The following is a 24710-nucleotide window of genomic DNA, read 5'->3' on the forward strand; positions in this document are numbered from 1 at the left end:
AAACACTCCAATCAGATCTGGCAACAAATAAGGATCAGGGAATGAGGGCAAGGAAGGGAATAAAAAAACATTGAAATGTTTTATTCTGACAGCTTGGAAATGAACTTTTTGACTTTTCAAGACAGCTTTTTTTGTTAGAAAAGGAAATGTTAAGAAAGATTCAGAGTTAGATAACTGAAAGCTAAACACAGCTAAGAAAGGCCTTTTCAATGAAAGGAAACATTTCAAGTCAACCATACTGGAAGTATCGTTTTCATGTTGTTAATTCATTTTTTAAAATGTTAGTGCTTTGTAACCCTGGATTTTTTTCAGTTAAGGCATGAAAATGAAAAATTGACCATGCACTCAGCATTAGGTTTGAAAATCTTCAGGCAAAGTATCTGTTACCTGATGAAAAAGTGTTTTTCCTTTTCCTTTGAAAAATGCTCATGTGCTTAGGACTTACAAGGATGTATTGCATCTTTGGGAGAGCTGAGAATGTCACTGGAATTATGGATAAATGCTGTAATGTTGGTTTTAATAGCTAGTCTTTTGACCTTTGTTGGTTGTTGCTGCTATTATGACAAGGCTTAAGAAGACCCAACCGAAAGCAAAGAATAGCTCTTTGAGAGCTGTCACAGAGGAAATATTTCCATTTTAGAGTGCTAAATGAGGGCCTCTGCACCCGTGTCAGCGACTGTGCATCAGACCCGCAGCTAACGCCAGCTCTCAGAGGGGGTGGAGGGAGTTAGGGAAGCTGAAATGGAGCTAGCCAGAGAGGAAACAGAATTCATCTTTTGTCTTCTCTGAAAGAAACCTCATTATGGCAAGGAAACAGGGTGTTCACCACCAAATTTATGGAAAGACGGAAAAGAGACAGAAATCCACCAAGAACTGCATAGCCTTGCCAGTGCAGCATTTAATGCAGTCTCATCAGCCCTTCCACAGAGGGCAGAGTAAGGGTAGCCTGGGATGCCAGACATGCAGTGCGGCTCCCTCCTGCCATCCCCATCCATTCATGTTCTTGTCTCCCAGCTCTGAGTCCCCTCAAGCCTCTGAACTGCAGTGGGAAGCATCGCGTGGCATGCCTGATGGCTGAGCACGGGGCTGACAAAGCCCAGTAAGCTTGGGACCAGCTCAGGGCACTTTGTGGTGAGCTCTTCTGCTCTGTGGAGATGTGCCATCAGTCAAGGGGGGAAGAAGAGAAGAGTTTTGCCCTTCTCTTTGGAGAAATACTTGTGCATTGTATGCAGCCTGTGATGTCCTAGAGGATCAGGGCTCCTCTTGGTATCTTGAAGAAATTTAACTAGAAGGCAAAATAAATTTAACGTGAAAACCTGGAACATTATAGAAAGTGATAGTTGATGGCTGGAGAGCCTTGACACATGGTAAATAGTGCCCACATGGAGGCCCTGCTGGCAGGAATCTTGCTACGTATGGTTTTGTATTAAAGGCCATTTCATTTCTTAGAAATAAGAGAAACAAAATAAAGCCGTGTTATAGCTGGTGCTCATATCACCTAATATGATGGTGAAAGACATTGCAGTGATGACAACAGTATATGAACTCCTGTGACATAGACATAGAACCTGAAATAGGGTCAACACAAACACGTGTTGAGTTTTATCAGCTGATGTATGTGTAAAGAGAACAGTACAAAGGAAATTTTGTTAATGCCTTTCAATTTCATAAATTTTAGACAGCTATTGGTGGAACAAAGAAGAACCCTGCAAAAATCACTGACTTAAACCTTCCACATTTATGACCGGTCTAGTGAATGTAGTGATTAACTAAAGTAATTTGATAAATTTGGTTTCTTTGTATTAGTTTTGTCTACTTATGTGCAAAAGCCAGTAGCAAATATGAAGCTGACAAGCTTTTTGTCTGTGACAGGTGCTGAAACTAATCTAAACTTGAGGAGCAGGGAAGATCCAAATGCATCAGATATTGGATCAGAAACCCAGGATAAAAATGCAAATAACCATGGAACTCAGTCATCTAATCCACTGTCCAGTTCTGTGACTGCTGAAAATGGAAATTCAGTATCAAATGGTAAGCATTTTTTAATCCCAAAGCTCTTCTAACATAAAATTGCTGAAGTGCATCTTTCAATGAGCTTTTTAAGATATAGTCAAGCTGGATCTCCTCAGTTGTGAAATATCTGTGTTTCTGGAACTGGCTTAACTTCATATGTATGAACTGATAAGCCCCTCTCCAATAAAAGCTGAATGTGAAGAAAATAAAACAACTTCTGACAAGGAATTTGTAATTACCTCAGCTCCAAGTCTGTAAGTAACCCAAGGCATGGAGAACAGAGATTTGAGACTTTTGACCCTATAATCAATAAAAATTGGACAGCAAATGGAAAATCAGAATCTCCCACTGGTGCAAGTGCCTTGCTAGTGAATGGCAAATTGTTTATAATTGCAATAAGATGATCAAAATGGGGCAAGAACAATGACCAAATGAAATCTTTCAAGGTCCTATAAACATAATCCTAAGGATATAACACCTCTGTTGCATAAAACCATATCATACAAATACACAAGTATGGTATGAATATAAATAAGACAAATAGAAAGTATTTATTTCAATGGGATGTGGAGGAACAAGTGTTTTGTCAAAAACTTCAAAAAATGCAAAAGCTTTGAAATGAAAAAATCAAGCTTTATTATTTGAAATGAAGCATTTCAAAATTAAATAATTCTTTTTTTTTTTTTTTTCCAAGAAAATTTATTCTGCCAAAATAATTCTTCCTGTTCTCTCTGATAATCAAAGCAAAAAATTCTTCCAGTCTGAGTTACAGGAGTGTAAAGGTGCATTCATTCCTGTGTGGAACTGGGAACGCACTGTAATAGAAGAAAAAGGCATCTTTGTCCATTCTAACTTTTCCCCATTTGTATCAATATAACAATTTAGGGAGGAGGGAACATATTTTTGATATGTATAACAGTCAGACTGTTATAGCAACACAAAATCTGTGGGTAGAGCAAGGCTTTGATTCTTTTCTATGTAGGATTTTAATCATATATTCTGATGTCCTAATGGGACCTGTGGGAGATCAGCTTTTTATAAGAGCAACCATTTTATCCCCAGATCCCTTAACTGGGAGTTTAATCACAAGAGCTGTGTTTCTTTCAGCTTAGAAATGAAGTGATGATTTATGTTTATAATTTGTGATGATTATAGTTGAGTTAGTAAATGATCGCAGTTACTGAAATAAATGGTCATTGCTTGAATAAAAGGCCAACTAGTAGGCGAGATGTGTGCTTATTATTATTTGTGTGAAGTTTTTTATTAGTGTATTTGCAACTGCTAGTAGCCAGGGCTATTATTGATAATACACAGTATCTATTATGCATAAACTAATTATTTTTAAACTATTGGTAAACGGAAAGTTTAATCATAAAGGTGTAATGTTGTGCAGTGGAATTTTCCAGTAAGATATTTTTTCCATTAAGAAACACTGATTCATCAAACTCAAAGTTTCAATGGAAGATTGCCAATTTTGATGCAGCTTTCATAAGGAATGGTTTTGGTATTTACTGTATACTATGAGCAGAAAAAACGTCCCTTTAGGTCTTGTGGTATCCCACTGGGTAAGGAATTAACATTATTTGTGATATTATAAGGTTCAAATCTACACTTTGTCTATCAGACTGTTCTAGAAAAGCTTTAGTTTTACCCTGATACAGACCAAAATCAAAAAATAAATTTTGTGGTACAGAATTCTAGTTTTCTAGATAGCATTAATAATAATTGAAAAAATTAACAGTATGGAAAACTTCAGTGTACTTAGATTACATGACCTGAAAAAGAGCTTGCCAGTTTGCTTAAAAGAAAAAGTATTCCTTCCAGGATTTATCATGATTTCAAAATCTGTCTTTTCAGATATCTCTAGGTTAACACTAGTATTTTTTAATGTGTCATAAGATATTTCCATGTTAAATACTTTTTCATTTCTGTTAGTTTATACAAGCTAGCTTTCAGGAAAATAAAACTTGAAATGTATTATTAATTAGTTGATGCTGAGATTACAAAACTCTTGAGCATACAATAATTTGCTTCCCACTGTTACACAGTGGAACTATATACTCTACTTTTTATTGTTAGAACTAAAATCCAGATTCATGCGTTACTCAAGTGAGTTAATACAGAGGCAATTTTTTAAATATGACTAGTCGTTTGCTGTCATGAATGAAGCGAAGTGTCAGCACCACTTCTCTGAAGCATCATGAAACTTAAATTCACTATGGTCATAAGGATAATCAACTTGACCAAGATGTTAATCTTCTAATCTGATGAATTCTTTAGAAAACCATTAGTAAGCAGCTAAAAAGCTAGCTGGCTCAGCTTCCAAATAGATTAATGCTGTGTTGCTTTCACAAGCTGAGTTTAATATCTGGCACTGCTGTTTGCTTGGAATTTTAATAGAAGTTTCTTTTTCATTTTATGTAAAGTAATCCTCTTCTTCTTTAGTTTATCTTTAATATTAGTAGTAACAGTTTTCTACACCTCTGTGCTATGAACGTAGTACAGAGTACTTTTTTAGTTTTCTTCCACAAACCTTCCATATCTACAGAGTTTTGTTCTAAAAGAAAGCTTTTTTTTTTTTTTCTTCTACTTTCTTGTCCAAGCACAAAGAGTAATTATAAAGCTTATAGTAATCTTTTATGTTATACATGACACTTTTTTACCCCCAGTGGAGTGTGTTGTAGAGGTACTTAACCCAGTGTGATCCAACTGAAAACTGAAGTAGCTACTGTACAGATGACACTGTCCTGTTGGACCAAAGGAGACCACTCTGGCAGCATTGTGCTGCATCCTGCCCAGCGGTCGTACAGGCACGCACTTAACACCGTGCCATTCGTGCATCCAGCTCCATTGTCACCCTGCTATCTCTCAAAGGAAGCCTCTCTGGTTATTCCTCTTCCCTTCAGTTATAACCGAGGTCCCCTGTTCGTGGTGAGGAGATACACGTGAGAGGAGTCACTGTCTAGTTTATGCTGATCAGCATAGGAGTAGCTGTCAAGAACCTGTCAGTTTCCCCAAGAGTCCTACACATTATTCTGGTGAGGGGATTAGTCTCATCTAAGTTCATCTGTCAAGAAGGTAGCCATTCTGTCTAAGCGGGTCACCTGTGGACTAGTTTGCTGTACATTTTTTTGAAACTTAACCCCAAATCTTAGATTTAGGCCACAGGTTCTCATCTGTACATAGAATGGGAGAAGCGTCACAGCAGACAACCTGACAGAAAAGGGGCATGTCCCCATGACACAGGCTACATGCTGTTGAGTGCAGAGTCTTACATCACCTCCTTGCCTTTCCTGGTGATGCCTCTTTTACACTGTAGCAGCCAATGTGTCGAGTGGAGCTTATCAGTAGATCGAACCTGTGTGTGGATACGGAATCATGGAGAAAGGTAGAAGGTTTGGGTTATGATTTGTGGTCACAGTTGTAAAGATCCAGAGCATCTTTGATGTTGCTGTTGAATTGCAAAATATGCTGGAGGTCAGGAGGTGCAGGCCCCCCAGTTCTGGGGAAGTGGAGCCTTTGAGACTAGAGGTTCTCTGGAACCACAGAAGCACGTCTAGATGTCCAGTGGTCTAGATCTCGATAATTTTGAGATGCAAGCCATTTATCTGAAGGATCGTAAGAGCAGCATATGAGAGCAGGGCAGGCATGGGAAGAAGGGAGTGTAGTAAGAAGGTCAGAGTTTGAGTGTGGGACCTTCCTTTGAAGCAGTATGGAAAATGCATTATGGGGGCAAGTGAGTAAAAGATTGTATTTCTAGTTTGAAGATACATGTTGATTGGGACAAGGCTGTATTCTTATTAAATGAAAATAATGGAATACATTTCTTTTGTTTAACTTCCCCAGTCACAGATTATTGATTGAATCATATTCCCTGCTGTCATTGTCACCAACATGTATAATTTCAGTAACCTTACAAAGCAGAATTTTTCCAAAAAAATCACAATTAGACTTACTTTGGGTAACTCGAAAGTAGTTTCAAGAAATCCCAGTCCTTATGTCATAATTTATGCTCCAGCTTGAACCTCTCATTAAATTATGTTCTTGTAGTTCTATGCTGCCCCTGCTAAACTGATGCTTCCAACCTTGTGCTGAATTAAGCAAGGTCTTATTCAGTGCACAGCTGTGGTATCCTAATATTTACTTAGGTGTACGTAAAGGAAAACTTTTAGAGTTCGATCAACTACTCCATTTATCTTTCCGAACTCCACCAAGCCTCTGCTTTCCATGTCTGTGCTGACGTGCTGTTGCTGTACATGGAAACTTTACTTACTTGATAAGGCTGCTTATCAAAGTGCTTTTCGTAGGAATAAACAGAAAATCATTGATAACCTTATTATTAGCTCAAGGCTGTCATGCACCATAGATCCTAAAGTGTATGAATACAGTGCAAAAGCAGTATCTTTTCCAAAAGGATATTGCTGGCCTAGGAAAGTTTTTCATTCATTTATGGTGTCTAGAATCATGAAAATATTTTACAATATATATTGTATTTGAGTTAAATTAATAACACATACTTTAAAAGGCATTTTGAATTAAATAGTAGACTTTTTTATTGTTGTTTGAGATATATACAAAATGAATCCATGTGAATACATTATTAGTTCAGGAACTAATTAAAAAAAAAAAAGGATTTGGTTTGTGTTGACAAAAATGGATTTTTTGGGGGGAAATTCCAAATAAATAAAAACACTTATTTCAAATATCTCATTTGTCAAAAAATATGTGATTTTGCTGAGGAGAAATTTACAGTTGTAGGATAGGGATTGCTTACTGACTTTAATAAATGTAAGAAAGGAATAGGGGTAACATATGTTTTACAAACCTAGAATGCTGGAGACCACAAGTATCAGACCTTGCTCCAATATATACCTTAAAAATGAAAGAACTGTAACTCAAAATAATGGGTAGTTCAAAGCAATGAGAGAACAGGGTCAGATGTCCTCTCTGCATCAGGCAGAACAGGACTGAAGTGCTGGATTCTCCCAAGATTGGTCCTGTCTCCAGAGCTGCAAGCAGGGCTTCCACCATTTCACTGCCTTTGTGTGTCCAAAAGAAGTCCAGATGATGTGAATCTGTAGAAAAAGATCCAAATAGTTTACACAAACTTCATTCAGAAGAACAATATAAATAAAGCTGCTGTCCTTATCTACAGAGTTGAGGAGATGCACCAGTGTTAGGGGAAAACTAAAAATGAGAAAGAGGCCAAAAGAGAGTAAGGATCATTCACTCTCTTTAAAACTTTTATTTCTCTCACAGAAACAGGTTATTTTATGAGACTTTTCATGCAACTTATATTTACGTGAGTTAAATCATATATTGCTAACCATATAAGTGTTAATATTCATTTATCAAAATAAAAAAGTAAGTATTTTTAATACAGAAGATAGAGGTTTGTAGGACAAGCATATTTCAATAGAGTGTTTTTATGGTAGTTTCATGATTGAACAAGAAACTGAACAGGAACATGAAACTGAACTATGGGTAGTACAGTACATAATCTCATAATTAGTTTAGGATTCATTGCATTTAACTTTGAATTGTTTCCATCACAATTCTGAGTATGTTGTGTATAATATACAAACAGTAGGATTCGCTTCATTTTTGTTTATCTCACGGTTACATATCTATTCCCAGATTCAGCTTCTCTAGTTTTAGCCACCCAAAAGGTAGGTAGGTACCTAGTCTAATGTAATAGCTATGGGAATGGTCTTCCCACTCCAGCAGAAGTGATGGGGAGGTGCTGGCCATGAGCCCTGCTCTAAGGTCACTATGCAGAGGTGCTTGTTTCTCTTGTCTCCAGAGGGAGACTGCCTGGCTCTTTTACACTGGATGACTGCTTTTTACACGGCTAAATTTTGAGCGTCTAATTCCCATATGGAGAGTGCAAAATAAGTAAAAAATTATACAAAACAAACAAACAAAAAAAAACACTATACTGATGAGATGAAGTTGTAAATCCTGGAGCTACTCTCGACTTCCCTTGCAACTAGAGACATTAATTCGAGAGCAGACCACGGACCTGTTTTCCATTCCCTTTGCATTGCTTCTGTGACGAAAAGGAGCCAGGGGAAGAGGCAGGGGTTTCTGCATTGCAGGAGGAACCCCTGGCCAGTGTATAGGTAAAGTGCTATTTGTAGGCTCTTTCAGTACAATTGCTCCTTCTGTAAACCAGCATGCATACCTATGATACTATTTATGCTTGATAAACAATAATATATCCAGCTTCAGTAAGCATGGAAATAACAAAACACCCAGGCAAATGTGAGATGTATTTCATTCTTTTGCAGTAAAACACATCAAGGTATTTTGAATCTTTTGTTGAAATCAGCCAGTGCATAAATGTCAGATTATAAATTATTATTGTTCTGCTTTAGGTTTACCAGAGGAAAATGAATATTCAAGACTGTCAGCCAGCAGTACAGCAGGCTCATCGATTCAAAGACATAGAGAGAGCCACACTACTCAGGTAAAAATGTAATTGATGGTCTAATGGAACCAGTGAAAGAGAGTAATTTTTACTCCATAAGAGAGTAAAAATTTGTACTGCCTGCACCGTGAAAGCTTTATTGATTCAAATCTATGTGTTGGGTGTTAAAAAATGCAGACTTCTCTTACAGGCTTGTACTGAGCTAAGGACAATGATTAATATACTCTTTTCTTTTTTTTCCATTGTGAAGATAACCATACTGCATGATTAAAATCAAAATATCAGTGTCAATTTAAGCAACAATAGGTCCTGACATATTGTGAAGCTTACACTTTGTGTATATTAAAATTTCTGTTTAGCTAATGCCACTTAATAGTAACAACACAGAATTTTTTGATGTGCATAAAATGAACAAAAAGGAACAAAATTTTTCATAATACATTTTCTTATTTCTTTACTTTAGCATTTTATATATAAACACTTTACTTTCTAAGTACCCAATTGAGGCATTAAGGCATTGAAGCAATTTAATTTTATTTCACTTAAATAGCATTAGTGTATTTTCTTGTTATCTTAATGTCTTCTTTTCCTAAAACGGTGTTTCTGACTCTTTTTTTTTTTTAATGTGACATTGTAAGAATTTTACCATAGAGCTAAATATTGTCCAAAAAGAAAATATTTTGGAGCTGAGAGGAATTTCCTCAACAGAAACCTCTCAGCAACCAATGCTACAGTTTCCAAAATATTCTACCAGAAGGTAAGGGAAGTGCTTTATCACACTTAAAAGCTGTTTTTTTATGTTTGTTTGTTTGTTGTTTGTTTTTCTCTGTGGCGGACGGATGAGATTTCATTACGATAACCTGGCCATAACAAAGTGAATGAATCCTTGTCCATTGGCTCCAACAGGAAAGGGATTCAACCTTCAGCATCATATTAGGTGTTAACATAACGTTGAAAAACAGTATTTTGCAACTGATTAAATATGTAAGCAAAGTAGCACGGAAGTCTTCACATTTTGTTTTTATGCCCCACTGCCCAAAGCACAGACAAAACTGCATCACTTAACTCTGAACTGAAGAATTGTGCCAAGGCAGTACTCAACACTTTGCTGATCTCATCAGATATATGACAGCCCTGCCAGAACTGCACTGGCACACACGGGCACATACCTTCCCTGTGCAAATGAACAAATCTTTGCCATCACTACACCCCTCTGACAGGCCTACTATCTCCAGGTCACCATACTGTAAGAGGGTATGGGATTATAAGGACAACTGGAGATGGTATATTTATACATTTCTGATAAACAACCAAATCCTTATCGGGCATGAGGGTGGCCAAGGAGCACTCTCCAGTGAATGAAAATCCCAAATCTCAGACATTGCTGCAGTGATAAACCTCACACAGTGAGACAGTCATTGTGGAGAACTTTACACCTCTGTTGCAAAAGGGCTTGCCTGGGATCAAGGGGGCTCACGTTTAAGTTACTACCTCAGTACAGTACATGGAGAGTTAAATGAACTGGACCTAGAGAAGTAATTTTCCTCTTCTTATCTTTACAAGTGGAAACTGTATCCTTATGTGAAATTAGTCTGCAACATTTAAATGCTTTATTTTAGAAGAAAGTCTTTAACCATTTGCAAACTTCTATATTTGATTCTTCCAACACTACTTGCCAAAAGCTTAACACAATTTTAGTTCAGTACTTTGAAATGTCACTTTTCAGTAAATAGATGGTTGGCAAAATGTCTCACAAATCTTTAAAATATATTCCATGCCATGTACTCAGAATTACATGCAGGGACGATCCCTAAATGCAGCCTTAATAAGAACTGTGACAAGTTTAGAGAAGGAACATGCAGTTCAGTGATTTTTGATACAATTCCCTTAATGAATAAACATCTTCCAAAATGGTATTGCAGAAAGAAAAAGAAAAATCTTCCTCCCACAAAAAAAAAAAAAAAAGCGTCTGTGCTCACAGGGCTGAAAATTCTTACTGTAAAAATAATTCTTCACTATTTCAAAAGCCTGCCATATATCTGAAAATGATTGGTTTTAATTACAGTTGACATTTCTTAGCAGGCTGCAGGTGAGTCTTAACAGCATATAACCCTATTGTAAAACTCTTTTCCAGGCTTTGATACAATAACCTTATCACTTTAAAGTAATTCTTGTACAGACATATGAAATAGGACAGATTGTTTCACAGATCTTTGAAGGTACTGATTGACTAATTGCTTTAGAGAGAGAAACATAGACTGGGTCCTCGTGTTTCTTGGCTGACACTGTCATTTCAGCTAAAGGAAAATGGTTCATTAGCCTTCAGGGACTTCTAATATTTATGTATTTTTTTATATCTCCCTGCTAGTTCCTTCCTGAAGTGACAGGAGTTAATTTCATTTTTGTCACAGGATCTCAAGGCTCATGTACAACCAACTAAAGTTTAGGTATTGTAGCTTGCAGTACCATCATATTGTCACATCAGGTGATAATTACCTGTGCCACTGCCTGAAACTTTCCACACACTGCAAACCTACACATTTCAGAGAGCAAATTCTTCAGCTCAGTATCTGTCAACATGCATCATAATGATCAATCTTAACAAATACTTCTGGAAGCAATTACCAGTATAAAATATCATGCAGATTTGAACTCAGCAACTTTACTTATCTTCTCTAAAGTGAAATCTATTGAAAACAAAATAAGTTCAGTCTTGACCACAAATGATGATTTTCTAGGGCCATTACTCCTTAAAGGTCTATTTCAACAGGATGAAAAAAGACAATTGAAAAAAAAATGTTAAAATATTACCAAAATATTTCTTATTTGAAACGTACACAATAAAATTCTACTTTATTCTGCTACCAAAAAAAAAAAAGAAAATAATTAAAAATAAAGTTTGATTTTTGTCTCCTCAGAAAAAGTGTGAGCAGCAAAGTATGATTTTTTTAACTAATGCCTCTTCCTTCATATTGTATTGTGGCTGTACAGTTGTAGATTTCCAAGTGATTATATCTATAAATTGCAAGTAAGCACAACATAAAACATAAAGAACTTAACATCAGATATAAATCTGTAATATCAAAAACTGAACCTTGGATTTGGGGATCAAAGCTCTCAGAACCGGTTATCCAAAATTTTCATGTATTTTATTTTGTTCAGATAATAGGTCCTTAAGAAACTATTTACTAGCAAAGAAACACACGTATTCTTCTCAGCAACCCAGGATGCTAGGCTCCATGTATTTTATGTTTTCTTTGTAAAACAAAACATTTTAGTCAAGAAAATCTTCAAACGTAAACTAGAATTATACAGCAAAACAACACTGCAAGAAACAATATCCAGATCCACCCTTACAGGAAAGCCTACTTTGCTCTTAGCATCTAAACCCAAATACATCAGCTGCAAGCAGTGCATCAGACTCAGCTACTGCAGAAAGCCTTTTTTCAGCTCACCTGCTTGCTCCCTGAACATTAGAAAACTGGGAAACTGACACGTCCAAACTTGATTTAAAATAACTGATTTTAAATTACTGAAATGCTGACTCTTGTCAATTTCTTCAGTGATTTTTTTAAACTGTTTGGGACTTTCAAATGTGCTTGGACCTGTGGTCTTGAATTCTTACCCCATAATTTTCTTCCAGAGTCAAAGAAAACACCAAAATGGGGGATATATGCTGCTTCTGGTCATTTGTGCCATAATCTTGCCTAGGTAGAAGATTTTGTTATGACCAAGAGTTATTTGTGTTTAGTCATACCCCAGGAAGTGATCCAAAGCATATTGGAGGCTCCACAAATGTTGAAATCAATTAGCAAGATCTAAAAACCAAAACCTCATCTAAACTAAAAAAAAAAGCTTTAGAAAATATTGCCTCTGTGCTCTGTTCCTTTTACACTAAAAATTTCTCAGTTCCTTAGCCAGTCCAATGGACTCTCTTCTCTGGACAGTATTTATTGCTTCCTCTGTTCTCAGTGGCTCCTGTGAGCATATATGTTTGAAAGATGTGAGCATAAAGACTGTTGAGATGTGTAAGTTCTTTGGCGTATTAGAAACATCAGCAAGACAAAATAGAGACAACAAAAGCAGGACTGTGTCTTTGGCACCTTGCACAAAAGCTAAGCAGCCCTGTCTTCTTTTTCACAGATTTAGGACCGTATTTTTTATTTTTGATAAAAATATTTTAAAGTTGTTATTAACATTCGCTATGAAGTGGGATGTGGTGTGAGAAAGACACTGTGTAATAAAGAAAAGCAGACCAGCTAAAAGACTCCTTGTTTCTTATGTGGGCAGCAAGAAGCAACATGGTCTGTCTGTAAAGGGATAAAATGGACAACCTGGAGATAAAGAACAGATGGGAATGAGGGGCAGATTAAAGACTGGAGTGTTAATAAGCTTGTGTGTGGGGTGGGAGCGGGGAGAAAAACAGGCACCAGTTAAGGGATGATTCAGAGAAGACAGACTGGAAGAAGTATAAAGTGACTGTAATAGGAATAGGGGATTTAGAAAGAGGAAAGAAGGAAGAGCCACACAGAAAGAAAAAAACAACTAAAAGAAAGATGGAAAAAAGAGGAGAGAAAGAACCAATGTCAGATTACAGCATAGTGGGGAGAAAAGAGAGCAGCACTAAGGAGTTAAAAAAGTAGAAAGTCGTAAGTGATGTTCCAGATGAGACATTCATGTTCATACATGTATCAGTGTGATATTTATATTCCACCAAATACAAATAACTTTAATAAACCTTCACCTATAGGGTGGTTACTATGCAAGTTAGTTCACAGCCACAGTGTCCACACCTATCAGAGGAAAAAGGTTGAAAATTTCTGATTAACAGATGCAAAACCTCTCTGTGCAGTTTAGTTTTCTCGTGACTGAACGTCGTCTTATTTGAAATCAAATGGAGTCATATGCATTTAACATCCTATGGAAATGCTCCCAGAACAAGACTTAAATAAGCAAGCAGCTTGCTATCCTAATAGTAGTGGTTACCTACTTCTGTGAAACATGTTTTATCTGTCACGTGCTCAAAAGGTAAGAGATAAGATTAAAAATGATGTGTTTTTTTCACATATTGTTATATTAAAAAATCTGCAGTCTTATCTCTTCTGTTTTGTTTAAACCCCATAGTGCTGGTTGGCAGATTGCAGTAATATAGGAGCCAACACCTGACAATGAAGAATTGGAAATGTCTTTTCATATTCATGAAGAATGTATTTATTGTTTCATTATAGCTTAAGCCATAGCTCTTATTTCATGAAATCTCATTGCTTTCAGCAGTCTCTTCCTTCAGAAAGAGCTGCATATTCATTATAGTTTCAAGGGCTGCCTTTGTTCCTACTTGATTTAATATTTGTTGCCAATCACTTCTTTTGTTGACTGTTCAGAAGTTAAAAAAAAAAATACTCAAGAATGTGATGCGTTGCTACCCCCCAGCCTATTGTCACGCTTCTAAACACTGGGCTCTAGCATTCGTTATTAATGTCTATCGGGTTTGGCTATTAGCTGGAAGTAATCTTGGAACAGTTTGAAGAAAAATGTAGCAATCAACCAAGTCTGGTATAACAATAAAATCACCAATGCCGTTGTAAACACATAACATCCAAGAGAGGACACAGAGTGTTTCATATTTATCGTCGACCTGAATCAGTACTTCCCCCTAAATTGTGTTTTATTGTTTTGACAGTAATATCAAAGAATTCTTCTTTTAATGTCACATCCAGACAAAAATCAGGACTTATAACACAGTGTGGCTTTATTTTTAGAAGACTTACAGCCAAAAATATGTACCTTATGTATTAAATACTATGAGGTAATGTGTACTATAGTAGGCACACATATCTTGTATTGCTGTGTTAGCGGTGTTTGGTGGCCAAATGCTTCCCTCCTCAGCAAGTATGTCCTAATTCTGACTTCTGGAACTACATTGTGAACTCCAAAAGGGAAAGTGCAGAATCTCTTCCTCTGAACCAGTAGATGCCATGATCAGCTCCCTATATGTTTGAGGTCCCTTTTCCGTCTTTCCACTTCTTCATCCTCATTGCATTTTTCCCTGCTGTGACTGTTGAGGAGAAGGAAACAAAACCTCCCAAGCATCCCTCTACCTTCTCTAAGCTCAGGAGCTTGGCTAAGGTATGTAGTTATTCTCCTTGGGCTGCCACAATGGCCAATGGGTCACCATAAAAGGCTGCTTTAAATTTTAGTTCAATGGGAGGGTGGTCCCATACCCCGTGGACAGTACCTGCAGAGCGTGACTTCGCTTCTGAGTTCACAGTTGTAAGTGCCTGGTATGAGAAAGAATAAATTGGTACCTGTGCCTGTCACTCTTTTGCATTCACATACTGCCATATCCATGTGGATCAGCTGGGATTTGGATGGCTAACAGCCCATAAATTAGGTGGTGTTTGCCTCTAATGTTGTTTGACCTTAAGTGTAGCCTTCTGTACAAGGGTGATAGATACAACATTAGAAAATAGGAGTTGATGATGGTTTCTGTAATTGCCTCAAAAGCATAGTGGCAAACATAGCTTCCAATTGCCAAGGGAGATTTTTGAGAACTTCACGGAAAAATGATTGGCAAATTAATTGATATTTGATCAAGTAAAATATCGCCATTAATACCACAGAGTACTAGCATTCAATTAAGTAGTAGCATGCTTTCTGTTTTTGTGTTGTTTATTTTTTTTGTATTTATTTGTGTTTTTTTTTCTAGTTTATGTACAAAGAGGTATGAGTATTGTTGGGTCAGCTGTTCTGAGACATCTACAATGGATGATTTGTTTTCAGAACTCATCTTGAGAAAGGCACAGTTGCTATCCTGAACATAATCTTTTTTCTGACACATCAGATGTGAATTATGAGGATGCTCCTGAAATTTTTAAGGAGCAGTTTGTAGTCACTATGCCTGGAGAGAGAAATATTGCCTCAGAGAAAAAAAATAATAAACAAACAATATATTTCAGTACTAAGGTGAAGTTTTAGTCACTCTGGTAAGGTGTCATTTTGTAGCTGACAACAAAAATGTAGAGTATAGATAAACTCAGCCAAACCAAACAATAATAAATAAATAATAAAAGCCCACAAAATCCAAATAAATAAATAAAGTGCAGCCCTGTTTTGAATGTGTGGACTTGTCCAACTGTATTCCCAGCTCAAGTAATCAGAGAGCCTGAAATGTGTGCTGTCATACATTATTGAACATTCCCTACCTTCGTCCAATATTTTTTGCCAGATTACGTGTTAGAGCTATGCTCAGGATTTGTACAGTGGCTTTATTTTGCAAAGATATAATGTCATTGTTTGATTGCTGAAAGACCTCCTGGAAGGTGAGGAGCCTAATTAATCTAGAATGTTGTGGTCCCGGGCATGTTACTACTTCACTGAGGGAAAGGTGAAAAAGAACTGAAGATCAACCATTGCTTTTGCAACTAAATTTTGTTCCCAGGGAAGCAAGCAAACAAACAAAAACAAAACAACAACAACATCAACAAATGAGAAAACCCACCAAGAGTATCCAAGAGCCTGAGAGAAAATCAGACAATTTGTACCAGAAATAGAATTGTGGTCGGATTAAAAATATGAAATCTGAGTCACACCAAAGATGCATGTAGCCCAGGATTCTCCTGAGCAAAACAAGACACTGCTGCCTTAGGAAACAGGGATTTCAGGGTGCCTCTTTCAGAGAGGCTCAGGGTACATCTTCCCAGTTTCCAGCAGCCTGTGAGGAAGAGCCTTCTGGAGGCAGAGTTCATTTTATACATAGCAATACTTGGTGGACTTTTCTTCCATGAACTTTTATGGAAAATCCTTTCAGAAAGCCAAGCCAACCCACGGCAAACCATAGAATTGATTTTCTGGGGGGATGAAGTTTGACACTTCTCCAAATGCCATGTGATAGCAGAGGGATAGAATCAAAGATGCCAATACCCAAGTGATCTCTGCCCCCAGAATATCCTGCTTCCAGCATCACACTATGCTTGAAAGAAAATGAAATCGGTCTCCAAAAATCAAGATAGCTGAAAAATGCGTCTCAGGAAGGAAAAGATTTCTTCCTGATTTCTGTGGTGATTTATTTTATTTTAAATACCAACTCTGTTAGTTTTAAGATTACCCCCAGATTTTAAGTATCAGCAAGGTTCTGACTTCCATTGGTATGTCACTTATGTATCGCTTGATCTAAAGCTAGTTTATTCTTTTGATGTAAGAAGCACATGAATTAAATGAGACATTTTCTTGTTCAGAACAAAGCAAATGCAATATATATCAGTTATGGATCTCATGTTTAGCTGTTCAAATTGGCATAACTTCTTCAGACCAATTCCAAATTTGTACCAGACAGTACTGATCTGCTTTGCCCTTTTGTCCTTTCCAATAAATCCATTTGCCATCCATTTGGAGAGTATTATTTTTGGAGATTGTAAGGTTACTCCAATACAAAGGAAAATTATCAGCAGTTTGAGAGAACAATTAACTAAAATCACTTTACGGTTGCATATTATATATCAAGTTATTATGTCCAGTGGGTCTGCATTTACAAAAAAAAATGCGTGTCCCAGCATTCACAAGACAATTGGATGAATCAGTTTGGATCCCAGTGGTACATTTGTATTTGAAGGTTTTTAATTGGAATTTAGAAGCATGTAAACTCATTTATCACAGCCGTTCTCTAATCCCTTCTGGGGTCTTACGTGGCCAATGCAGGTTTCCCAATCAAACACAGATTTACATATTGATTTGATTTTTGTTGAGTGCTTGCCTAGGCTTCTTAATGCACTCTTGTTTAACTGTGTGTTTTCCCCTTGTATCTTCAAATGAATATTTTATTATTAAATAACATGTAGGCTGACAAGATTTTTTTTTTTCTTGATTCAAGAGTTGGTGGAAATGCAATGCAATCCCTTCCTGATCTGTGACTTTTTGTAGCAGAGAAATAAAAACAAAACATATCTGTTTTGGTACCGAAAAGGTTGGGATTTTTGAGGTGTTGTGGTGTGTTTGTCCTATAGGTAGGAAAAAAGATGTGACATATGTTTGGAAGCAGTCAGTGTAGGGGTTTCTAAGATAAAAAAGGAAAACAAAAAAAGATGAAACCATTAAAATGAGTTAGAAACATTTTGTGTGAGAGAGATGCATGCCTGTCACAGGTTGAATCAAAATGTGCTGCTCTCCATAATAATTACATAGAATAAGAATTATTTCCAGAATTACTGAATGAAACTGTGTCTTTAATTGTGAAATGAGAGGTGAGAACATCCTGATCACTTCTGTCTTTAAAACTGATGATCTGCAGGAGACCCACTGGGACTTGTGAACTACTTTTAAGGGTTATAACAGAGATAACTGTGAGTCACCTATTGATTGCAGGCTCAGATTTGATCTGCTTACATTTTTAGGCAGTCTGCAAACTGGAAAAGATTAAAAATGTGGAATTTATGAAGGTAGTTACATTTCTAAGATAATTATGATAATTTATCATCAAGATTTTACCTTTATGGCATGATTTACTATTGATCCTGAACTGATGTTAGAAAGGTAAAATCACTGCCCTTATATACTCAGTCTCCCCATGGATTTCATGGTGGGACTTCAACTTTACTAACAGTTTAAAACACTAATGGAAGAGAAACATAATAAAACTGCAATAATTAATTGTGAGAATCTACTGACAGTTACTTTAAAGTACCAGCATTGAAAAATCTATTAAAGAACATAATTAGTAATATGTCTCTGAAGGGAAAATATGGACTAGCTATCTCCTGCATGTGTCTCAGGAGTACAGGTTTATATGCTATACTTGTCCTTAAACTGTATTGTGATTAAAAATCTGTTTTCTGTTTTACTTCTATGTCTATATTAAGGAATTTTACTAAAGCTTACAGAAGCAACTAAAAACTAAACTATAATAAAGCACACAGAGCTATGCTTTGTGCAGAGATATTTATTTGTAAGTTTTAACGTCCAAGAATGTAATTAAATGCTCCTTTTCATTGTCTAGTGAATTTCTGATAGAAAAATCACTGCAGTTGTGAGTGACCAAAAAAATGATTCGAGTGCAATACGCATATTTTTTAAAAAATAAACCCTGCATTTTGCCATAGAAAGAGAAAAATTAAGAAAACATTTTATAAATAAAAGAACATGCTAGTGCAAACTTACAAATCTGACAGACAGGTTAAGATAAGTCCTTTTGCCCTAGCTTAATGAGTAAGACTGTGTTGCATTTGCCACACAGAGAATATAAGCTCTTTGTTACTTCTTACTCTTATAAAACATCCTCTGTAAAGTTATAAAATTTGATCTTTTAATGCAGAATGAATTTCCAGAGTTTCTACAGCCAAATCCGTAAATAATTCTGAAGTTAATTTTAAATGGGAATGATAATCTTTTTATCTGGCACACCTTTTTGTCACAAATTATTTTAAAATGTGAAACTTTTAACTTTTCATAATTAAAATGCTCTATTTTTTAACCAGCCTAAGAACTAAGTCTAATTAAAATAATTTATGGACTTATAGCTACTTGTCTTGATTCTAAGACAGAGTTTAAAGCCACTATGTCTGCTTTAGACCCTTATAAAGGAACTTAGGCAGAATTTACAAGCTCGAATCCAGGAAGACAATTCAGGAACTCATTCTCCAATGACTGGGTAAAAGTTAAGTGCATATTACTTGGTAGGCACAATCATGCTCTAAAATTTTCACAGTTGCAGCATACACCCAAAGTGATCTGTCTCCAATTTCCTATCTCTTGTGCTCTGAAACCACAAGGGGTTCACTCTGAAGGATTTGCTTTAGCACACTTACCACACATGGATGGCACACCTTAGCACATAGCACAGGAACCAAAGTCCTTTCCCTAGCGCTCAGAGTCCAGTTCTTGCAGTTGCAGTGTCCTAAACTCACCCTCAGGATGTGGGAACTCTGTCCCCTCCTTAACTTGAAATAAGTCAAATCCACATCTTCTGATTTCCAGACGTACCTTAACCACTAGATAATGGTGAAAAGTCCCTCCATGTTTGTTCTGTTGGAACTAAGCTATTGGTGCTCCAGCACAAACCAATAGCCATAGTGCCAGGAGGAGAACGCTTTCTTTCACAGTGTAGATTTGGGCTGTGAGCTGGGAGGAATGCTCCTGGGCTCTCTTCCCTGGGCTGCTCATTAGAAATTGATTTTGTTCATCTGGCTGTCTTCACAGCTGAAAAGGTGGACCTTGTTTAACTGCTTCACTCCACTGCAATCCATTGAATTGGCAACTCTGCATGCTCTTCTCTTGTGCGTCACTGTCTTTGACACTTTTGCTTTAATTGTCTTCTCAGGTAGGACTCTGGATACCAAACACAGGGTAGGTGTTTCCACCAGATGGCCAGGCTGTTAAATGCTAGCTATTCAAACGATATATGTTTTTGTGGGTCTAGCCCAAATGCTGTGTTGCCTATGTGTGATTGACCGTTGACTTTAAGTAGGAAAATCCTGGTCATCAGTTGGTACCATCTCTACCCCTTAATGGTTGAAGTTGTTTGTTCAGTGTTCATTCAAAAGATTAGCACTCTTAAATTACTTACTTCCTACACACCTTATTCACCCTTCACAAAGTACCTGTTCAGGGTAGAGAATAATAATGAAGAAACATAGCTTGCTGATTTACATTGTGCTTCATGTAAAATAATTCAGTAAATCTTTTTTCTATAATGAATATGTATAATAAACCTTTAACTTGTCACAGGTCTAGTCATGAATGGAAAAGAGAAAAGATATCATCTTGTTCAATAAATCTAACTAAATTAATTGATTCATTTAAAGTTCTGTCATTTCTTGTGCATTTCCTCGCGTTTCATTGCCACTGCATTTCCATTGCACATTCTTCATCCAAATTGAAATATAAACTTTTTCCAGCCTATTTCCCAGATCAATTTCATAATGAATTACGATTTCAGATATTTTTTCATCCATGTTTAAAAAATATAATAAAGATGTACACTTATTTGTAGACTGGACTAAGATTTGTCCACTATACACTGGAAAATGAGCTGTATAGAGAAACTGCTGGCACAACATTAATTTACAGCTTGCATAAGCAGGGTCACGAAAGTAAAGTGCCTATAAGCTATAAATAGGATGCATTTGACAATTGCCTTGCCCAGGCAAATTGTACTTGCTTTTCACCCTGCACCTGTGTGCTTTTATGGATCTTGGAATAGTAGTGGAGCTGTCTCTATTCATATACTTTATACATCTTTCAGAACTGAAAATGCCTCTGTAGTTCATTAGAGTTGTGCTATCAAGCTTTAGTCAACTGAATGCAAGCAATTACCCTCACAGAGTTTCAATCTGTTTTAAGTATGCTTATCTACCAATGTTTAAGCACATCTTTTTTTAATTATCTCTGAAACTCCTTCATATGAAACTCTTGTTTAACAGTCTAACAGTTTTCTTTTTGTATGTTCCAGCACCTCTCTGAGAACCATGCCTAATATAGGCTCATGAAATGCCTAATGTTTAGATGCAAATAAGGTGTTTAAATAGGGAAGACTGAATTACAATCCAGCTGTTTTCTGAACTGGGTTATGCCCACAATCTAAACCCACAAAAATCTATACAAATCAGCAACAGTAAGCTATGGTGCTTCTCAAACCTGTTCCTCAGGATAAAACTACCTTGCCTCTCTTTCTTGATCAATTGTTTCCAAGTTAAAAAGTGTCTTTTGTCTTCTAATCTTTCCTACTCGCACTGAAAAGTAGTATGTTTTGTTACACAAGAAGTCTCTGAAACCTCTCTAACAGTATCTGTGGAATGTTTTGTTTACCTTTGGTTTACTGGGATGCATTGGTGCATTTTGTATAAACATAAAAACAAAAAATGTTTTTGATTTCATAGTGGTATATAGTGGTCTGGAATGCCTTGCCAGGCATCCCTTGCCATGCTGTTGCCTTGCCAGGAATAGCCATACTTCTCAATTGATGTGGCTGTGTGAAGAAAGCTATGCACATTTTAGTCATGTACAGGTGCCTCTCCTGGATGTCCCTGTGGGATTCTTAAGAAGGAAGGCAGCAGGGTAAGGGCTGTGGGCCATTAGCTGTTTTGATGGGTTTGGTTCATATTCCCTAGATTCCCCATCTGCTACAGAATATCCTCCAGCAAATAGCGCTCAGTACCTGGTCTAGGTGCTGCTATGTTGAGTCCTAAGGGACAACGAGATGGGCTTCGTAGCTTACTGGACTTGTGCTGATGTGAGAGCTTCAAACTGACTTGTACAAAATAAATAATCATTGGAACAGAAAAGTTAAATGGAAGGGAACAGTCTTCTTTTAGGTGGATTATGAATTTGGTTCAGAACTGTTTGGCTACTTCACTGAGTTTATAAATAGTTTCAGGCTGACTGAAACTATATTTTAAATCAATAATGTATTCTCTGGAGGAAGACAAATGCCAGTCCCCAATTCTAAGGACAATACACATCTGTAACAAGAACTTTATTAATTCCAAACAGCAAAAAAAGGTTATACTTTCTTGGTTGTGGTCATTCGGGTATTTACATTTAGGGGAAAATTCTTACTGCTCCTGCACCTGCTATTTGCTCTGTGTAAGAGTATTTTCTGAATATAATGGTATTATATGACAACAGTTTTAAGAACAGGTTGTTAGAAATAGAAACTACTCATCACAGTAGGTAGTCTGTTTTGTGTGTTTCAAAGGGCTGTGTTCATGTAGTCTTTGCTGACACAAGGCTGTTTTTTCCATTTAATTTTTGGAATGTACTTCATACAACTTCAGTTCTGTGACTTCCAGACATGAGAGTGAAGGAAGGCAATTCTAATTCATTTATTTATTTATTTATTTATTTGTGTGTGTGTAAACAATGATAATGGAGGGTGTGGGTACAGCATGTTAAGCACAAAGTTTTAAATCCTTCTGGAGGAGAAGACTGCTTCAGATTATTTACAGAGTTGTTTGATCTCTTTTTATTCAGTTGTAGCACAAATGATAGTAGCTTTCCATCAGCAAAAGTGTAGAACTTGAATGTTTATCCACATGCATCGTTTTATTTCTTTAATTGTGACTGTCAAAATGGGAGCACTCACCATCCAACATGGCTAAGCCAGGGCACACTCTAGCAGTCGTAAGATTTTGGTTCATCATCCTGCTAGAATGTGTGAAGAAGCTTATCCTGCTCCATGGGGTCCTTCTGCAAATAATAGATGTAGTCTGTGGAGTGGAAGGTGGTTCACACCTAGCATGGGGCTTCGCAATATAAAATACCTCTCATGAGTTCAAGGCAAGGTTATTTTGCAGAAAGTCATTATTGTTTATTCAGCATTATACATGTCACTGAGCTATTTACAGAGGATGATAAGAAAATGGGACCTGAATCTGTCCCGATCGCAGTTTTACATCAATGACAGAAGCTGCACAGGATCCTGTGTGGAAGATCATTCAACAGGGACATTGCAGTTTTACACTGCCAAGAAAATTAACTTTATCTGCCCTTGTTATTTCCTTCTCACTAACAGGTTATTCATCAGCTTAGACTTTCAGAGAATGAGAGTGTGGCTCTGCAAGAGCTTCTGGATTGGAGGAGAAAGCTGTGTGAAGAGAGAGAAGACTGGCCGCAAATCTTGCACAACACTGAGCAAAGAATCACAGCCCCACCTCCACCCCCTTGTAAAAAACCAACGCTGCTGAAGAAGGGGGAGGATACCTCCTGCAACAGACTGTCTTCAGGAATATGGGACACCACCATGTGATTTGGATGTGTGTATCTGCAGACAGCACGGAGTGAAACCATCTAATGACTTCAATGTGCACAATCAGCAAGTTTCCTTCCCTCCACAGAGCGTGCAGGGATTTTTTACAAGCACTCATTCAAGAGCACAGGATAGAGGAGCTATTTAGATCTGTCATGTGTGTGTGTACATGTGTGTGTTTGTCTTTTTGATATATATACACACACACACATATATATATGTGCATCTGTGAGTATATATATGTATGTGTGTGTGTATATATATGGAGACAAACTGCACTATAAGTACTTAGTTTAAAAGTACAAGACAGCCACTTAGAGCTCTCCCATGGACAATGAAGAAACTATGTCAAGCAAATGATGACAGGGAGAAGTGACTGACAGGCATTTTAGAGAGATCAGGAAAGTCTGTGTGCACACTGTACAGCTGTTTTATATAGTATAAAATATGATGTTCCTTGTTCCCTAATGAATGGTTTTATTATATTACATGTATACATATATATATTTCTTTGTAGATGTCTGTGTTCTGTTGGAGTTGCAAACCCGAAGTTTATTTACATGTTTATTACTGGTGTTTTATAACTTTATGCAATTGGTGCTGTCATTCTTTCTTCAAAATACAGGTAATAAATTCAATACTCACATTTTTCTTTCATAGTTTATCTTTAACAACGTCCCAGACAGTTTCAACACTGTGTTGTTTGTTCAGAACTGGCAAAGTCCTTTCTGAAGTCCAGTCTGAAATTCTTGCAAAGCCCCTATTTGCAAGTGTTGTTTAAAGGTTTTCACACTCAAGAATTAGAGAGCATGAATTTCTTTCTGTGGACTTGTGGTTCTGAATGGGTGGACTGTGAATTCTGTAGTTACATCTCAAATCCTATTTCATTCTGGGTTATGTAAAATAATGAGGCACTCATTTAAATTATAAGTATGGTTTGAAATTCACACCTGATTATGCATAAGGTCAGGTGTCAGTGGAAAGATACATAATGGTAATGAGGTATGGAAATAGGGCTGTGATTTACTTTTAAAAGCCAGAACGCTTCATGGAGATGGGTATATCAAAAGATTGTGTCCTTATAGTGGTACAGTGATGCATTTATAACTCAAATTTCATGTAATGAAATGGTTTCAGAAATTGAAGCATTCTATTTGGAGAACATGAGTTCTGAGCAGGAATGTTAATTTATGAAAAACATGCTGCTGGAAACTTGTTAGCTACTGCTCAGCAGTCTTTGAAATACTGCTTTGCCACTAAAAGGAGTAATTTATATATATATACACAGGTATTTAGTCAGAGGCCACTTAAATTCTTGGAGTATGTAGAACCAGTGTGAAACACTCTTCTTGGCTGTTTGCCCCATTCCTATTTGGATTCAGGAAAAAGTGCTTGTAATTTTGCAAGTGGATGTAAAACTAATATTTTAAAATGTAAGCAAGGTTTATAGGAGTGAGCTCACCCTTAGTTAGAAGTTGTTGGGAAGGGAAAACAACCTGCAAAAAGCAATCCTGTTCTTGTATGTTTGTTAGT

The 24710-nt window shown here is 36.8% G+C and overlaps 1 protein-coding gene across 4 annotated transcripts in view; it reads left to right on the forward strand.

The window, feature by feature from the left end:
* The window catches only part of MYO16 (myosin XVI), a 383536-nt gene extending 359713 nt beyond the window's left edge, over window positions 1-23823 (forward strand). For all 4 annotated transcript variants that reach the window (XM_048077900.2, XM_048077901.2, XM_048077902.2 and 1 more), the window contains 3 exons: window positions 1873-2031; window positions 8391-8482; window positions 22944-23823. In XM_048077900.2, the coding sequence (XP_047933857.2) occupies window positions 1873-2031; window positions 8391-8482; window positions 22944-23177 (485 nt within the window). In that variant the 3' untranslated portion in view covers window positions 23178-23823. The remainder of the gene's footprint in view (window positions 1-1872; window positions 2032-8390; window positions 8483-22943) is intronic.
* The last annotated feature ends 887 nt before the right edge of the window (window positions 23824-24710 follow it).

Source organism: Anser cygnoides, chromosome 1 (assembly GCF_040182565.1).
Source record: "Anser cygnoides isolate HZ-2024a breed goose chromosome 1, Taihu_goose_T2T_genome, whole genome shotgun sequence".
Classification (NCBI taxonomy): Eukaryota; Metazoa; Chordata; class Aves; order Anseriformes; family Anatidae; genus Anser; species Anser cygnoides.